At 32.8% G+C, this 5,381-nt stretch overlaps 1 protein-coding gene across 1 annotated transcript; it reads left to right on the top strand.

The window, feature by feature from the left end:
• Window positions 1-269: 269 nt before the first annotated feature.
• Window positions 270-5,122, top strand: LOC113719306 (kirola). The gene is made up of 4 exons (XM_027244512.2): window positions 270-471; window positions 689-950; window positions 4,072-4,247; window positions 4,620-5,122. Exons 1-4 carry the CDS (start codon window positions 285-287, stop codon window positions 4,883-4,885), a joined length of 891 nt encoding a protein of 296 aa, XP_027100313.2. The 5' UTR covers window positions 270-284; the 3' UTR covers window positions 4,886-5,122.
• Window positions 5,123-5,381: the final 259 nt, after the last annotated feature.

Raw genomic sequence — 5,381 nt, 5'->3', positions numbered from 1 at the left:
CAAAACTTCTTGTATGGAATCAAATAACGCCCAGACTAATTCTATAACAATATCCTTATAAATTTTATATTCTAAAATAGTCAGAATATTTAATAAATGATAGTACATTGCACTACTGCATGATCTATGAAGTAAGATAGTGCGAAAGCGATATGCAAACAAAAGAAAAGAAAACAGCATTTTTCTCATTGATATAAATTCATGTTCAATTATTCATGCCTAAACCATTTTTAACCCCTTGCTTTCATCAGTCTTCGTTTCTTGGTTAATAGATCTCTGAAGAAATGAGTCTAACTGGTAAACAGGTTTTCCAAATCGAAATTAAGTCCAGTGGAGATGTGTTTCATGAGCTCTTCAAAAACAAACCACATGAAATGTCCTCCATAAGCCCTGATATCGTTCATGGTTGTGAGCTGCATCATGGTGATTGGGGAACAGTAGGATCTATCATCTTCTGGACATATACTCACGGTAAGTTTCTGATTCTTTCCATCGTTTTACTTATTACAATTTTAATACTTTTTTTTTTTGCTCTATAAGTTGCTTATGTATTCTTAAATACTCAACAAGTCTACGTTGCTTAAAGTTGCGCTGGCGAGACTTTGGCCGTTTAAAATTATGCCTTTCGGCTTCGAAATCCAATACATAACGTATCGGTTAATTAATTCCACTATTCACGTCTTTTCAGATGGACAAAAGAAGGTGGCGAAGGAGATAATTGAGTCTATAGATAAGGAAAAGAAGTCAGTCACATTTAAGGTGATTAAAGGAGACCTGTTGAAGTTGTACAAGAGCTTCACCTTTATTGTTCAGGTTGAAAATCATGGCCAAAACAACTTGGTTACATGGACCCTCCAGTACGAGAAATTGAATCAGAGCGTCCCTGATCCAACAACTATAGTAGACCTTGCCACCAAACTCACAAAGGATATTGAGACTCACCATCTCAAATGAAGGGCCTTTGATTTCCGAATCATGATCATATGAAGCATAAATTTGATTACAAGTTGCTATATTTGTAAGCATATGTTGTGAAGGATGTGAACTTGATGAAAAAGGTTGTGGTATATGTCCAATGTGGAAGACTTAAGTAATTGTGTGTTTGCTTGTTGTACTGTTTTGATATGTTAGTAATTCTGTAACCAATCTATCAGCTGTTATAAGAATCTTTGTGCAACATAAATAAAACGAGGGCTTTATAATTTATGCCTAAGTGTTGTTATGGTATTTTTACATGCATAAAACCGATTTCATTACTTACATAAAGTCCTCATCCTGGAGGTTTTAGCTATATATTGACATTTAACTCTTAATTTCCAACACCATGCTTTCTTCTTATTCATGGACAAAATTCACGAAAATGCAGGGATAGTAAAAGATGGAGTGCCTAGTGCTGTTGGCACGACTCGTGAAAATAATGGAGAATGCCGATCATGTGTTAAGATTGCACTGTACTATAAACATTAATGTGATTATTTTGTTATTCAGACAGTTACGGTTACATTGGTTCCAAATTATACACATGGAGTTAATTAAGTAAAATTACTTAATATACAAAATTAACCTACTTTGGAACTTATCTGGGTAAGACTAGTAGCTCAAATGTCAAATCATCTATTGTAGAAAAAAAATTATTAATATTAACCCAATACATCTATGAAAAGTCCAATAAGCCTTCTATTTTGTTATTCCTTTTCTTATTGTTCTTATATTATTATTTGTTTACTTTTTTCATAATGCAAGGTTTGTCTTTCCCTCTATTTTCCTTTGTTGGTTTTTTATATGTATCTTTTCATATCTCTGATTTCATTGCCCTAGATCTAAGTTGAATAAAAATAAGAAATGGAATAATACAGGGAGATTTTCACTTGTGTGCTTCAGTAGCATTCTAAATAGAAAAAAGAAAACTAAGGATTTATTTAACCTGTCTAATTTTGTTGCCTCTCTCTCAAATATAAATTTACTTGCTTTCGTGGGGAAGAGGGAAAAAAAAAAGAAAAAGAGAACAAAAAGCTTTTTTTTTAGCGCTGATGATATTTTACTCCAACTAGAATAAAGTACAACTTTTAAGGATAATTTATATCCCAAAAACAAAACAAAAAAAATAAAAGTGCAATTGCAATGCATGCCAAGAAAATAAGAGTACTTTAGTTGTAGTGCTCGTAATATTGGTTGATGGATTGGTAAATCATGCACCACCAAATGATAACCAATTTTGTTAAACTCGGACCCGATAGCGACTCAGCTAAACTATTTGGTCAGGGGTCAACTGGTTAGATCAATTGAACCGTTCTCAAAGATCTGCTGATATCAGCATGATGTTATAATTATTATATATTTTTATAAGTTTCAAAAATATTGAAATTAAGTTCTTGGTTATATTTGGCCAATCATGAAAAATGTTCCAAAAATATTACACATGCAATCAAATATACACCTAATAATTATATATAAAAATGTAAATTCATGGTTAAAATATGCCCATTCTCCAAAACTACTTGAAAAATCAAATTAAAACAAATTAATACAAGTTGGAATCACGATGCTAAATTAATGAGATCATAGGAATGAAAATATCTTGATTTAAAAATTATTTAAGAAAGTGAGTGATTTTGATATTTACACTAAATGGGTAACTTTTTTTATTCCTATTAATAAATGAAAATATTACAATTTAAGTAACTCAAATTATGTTTAGGGAAAAGAAAAAAGAAAAGTTTAAGAACTGGATCAACCAGTCGAATTGGGTCATTGGTTTAGTTGATTTTTTGCGATTTCAATAGGTTTTTTATCAAATCAGTTTTATACTACAAACCAATTTGAAAAAAAGACCAATTCACAGTCGGACCAATCGAACCGACAGATCCGGTCCGGATCTAACAACATTGATGATACCAAAAAAAAAAAATGTATTTCCACTTTATGGGTCCCAACGGGATCCTAATCATTGCCCAAGTATTACCATTATTTGTTGAGTATTTTTGGAGTTAACTCATTAATGGGGTTAACTCCAAAAATACCCCCATTGAATGGTAACTCATTAATTCGCGAGTAGGCTCGAGCTCGATTATATGTATTTTTTATTTTAATAGTAAAATTACATATAAATATCCCTAATATTTTATTATTTATTAAAATTTATTATTTTATTCATTTTTTAAAAATAAAATTATTTTTTATTTTTTAAGTTCGAGCTCGAGTTCGAACTCGAGTTTGAGTTTCGTAAAATTATGTTGAGCCTTGGCTCGATTAGGCCGAAACTTGATTCGGTTCGACTCGTTTGCACTCCTAATGATGTCTATGCAATATGTTATGAGAAGTAGATAAATGTAATGCACGAAAAACATTTTGTCAGTTACATTTTTCATTATTGAAATTTTTGCAACAAAACATTTACCGTGAATACCCTAGTTGAGGCTTTTTGGTCTTTACATAAGGCGCACAACCCAATCCATTAAAAAATTAGGGGATTTTTGGTAATTGGGTTTCAACACGAGTTTCAAATTCAATTATACCCATATATGATGTTTGTTTGAGGCTAATGGGAATGATAGGCCTCTTCTTTGGGTTTTGTGATTAATCGCCTTCACTAGGAAATCATCTTCATTACCCATCTTATTCTCCTTAAATATAAAAATTGGAAAACAAAATGCCATTTTAATTATTTATCTTTTTCTCTTTAAATGTAAAAATAAGAAAAAAATGCCATCGTTTCTACTGGTTCCAACAAATGGATAAAAAAAAAAGAAATAATATAAATTATAAATTATAAAATCCATTTTATAAATATACTATGGGTTTTCATCAAAATCTATTATCATTGATCACCCTATGATACAGATAATGACAGTAACTGTGAAATTCAAACCAAATGGCTCCTTAAGCCAATTCAAGCTTTAACTCAAACGAGACAAACACAGCTGGCCCTTAGTACACTATGACGTTTTGGCGTTTAAATAATGCAGACAACTCGACTATAAAAAGCCCTTCAGTCTTTAGCTTTCCCTCACCCCTCTTCCTTCAGTAGTCATATTTTCTTGGCTAAAAAAAGCTAGAAGAAATGAGTCTTACTGGTAAGCTCGTTAACCAAATCGAGATAAAATCCGATGGAGATGTGTTTCATGAAATTTTTAGGCACAGACCACACCATGTATCTACCATGAGCCCTACTCATATTCAAGGTTGTGAGCTGCATGATGGTAATTGGGGAACCGTCGGATCTGTCATCTTCTGGAATTATACTCACGGTATCTGAATTTCCTCCTGATTTCCCTTCTTTTCGTTGTCCCTTTCAAATATTTCCATCTTTTCTTGTTTATGATTCTGCATGCATGTATAATGCTTAGATCTATTTGAGCAAAGTTTTCAACTCACAAATGATCTTGGTGCCTGGTTCAAGTCCTTCTTCCCTCGTCATTTCTTAAATTTCATCATCACCTGCTAGAAAAAATTGAAAGATAAAATTGAAAGGCTCAAGTAAAGGTCAACTGTTAACAATCTTTGGTTGTGAGGCCGGCCACTAGGAAAATTTATTTTTCTTGGCCTTAATAATTACTGAATTTTGTTTTTTTATCTTTAGAGCTTCACACTCTTCTCATTCAATTCTTCAATTTTTTTAGATGGAAAAAAGAAAGTGGCCAAAGAGGTTATCCAGGCCATAGATGAGGCAAAGAGGTCAATCACATTCAAGGTGATTGAAGGAGATCTGCTGGAGTTATACAAGACCTTCATCATAACAGTTCATGTTGATACCCATGGCAAAAGCAACTTGGTTACATGGACCTTGGAGTATGAGAAAAAGAATCCCAATATCCCAGATCCAAATACTCTGATGGACTTTTGCCTTCATGTCACTAAGGATATTGAGACTCACCATCTCAAATGAAGGGGTGCTAAATTGTCATCATAGATGGCACGAACATGTGTGTTTGGAAGTTCCAAGATCTCCAGTTAGTGTATTGAATAAATGTAAGCTCGACGAAGGTTGTACCATGTGCAAACCTGAAATATATTGTGTGCTTGCTCCTATGAGTTATGATAATATCATATGTTAATGGTGTGGTCCAATAATCGATCGATGTAAATATTATCAGTTGTTTAATGAATTTCTACGTATTGAAAACTTTATGTCTCGATTCCTCTCTCAGAGGCCAGTTTAATACTGCAATCTTTTTTTGGTTGAACTCTTTTTCCTAGTGTAAAGATTTGGATTAGGACAACATTGAAGTGACCAGAAAGTCCAACTCGGGAGTTGGCGCATATTGGCTTGAGTTCCTCGATCTAATCAAGACGAAGCTGAATCAAATTACTTTGAACATCTTTATTGGGAGTGCACCAAAATCATTGAATCATAAATGTCTTATAGGAAGCTAAAGTTTGCA

Source organism: Coffea arabica, chromosome 11e (assembly GCF_036785885.1).
Source record: "Coffea arabica cultivar ET-39 chromosome 11e, Coffea Arabica ET-39 HiFi, whole genome shotgun sequence".
Taxonomy (NCBI): domain Eukaryota; kingdom Viridiplantae; phylum Streptophyta; class Magnoliopsida; order Gentianales; family Rubiaceae; genus Coffea; species Coffea arabica.
The sequence above is the reverse complement of the archived record's forward strand: the minus strand, read 5'-3'. Positions and strand labels throughout refer to the sequence as shown.

Coding starts and splice junctions, on each gene's coding strand:
- LOC113719306 (XM_027244512.2), top strand. CDS start 285: ATGAGTCTAACTGGTAAACAGGTTTTCCAAATCGAAATTAAGTCCAGT. Junction 472..688: donor CTTCTGGACATATACTCACG/GTAAGTTTCTGA, acceptor ACGTCTTTTCAG/ATGGACAAAAGAAGGTGGCG. Junction 951..4,071: donor ATTGAGACTCACCATCTCAA/ATGAAGGGCCTT, acceptor AATGAGTCTTAC/TGGTAAGCTCGTTAACCAAA.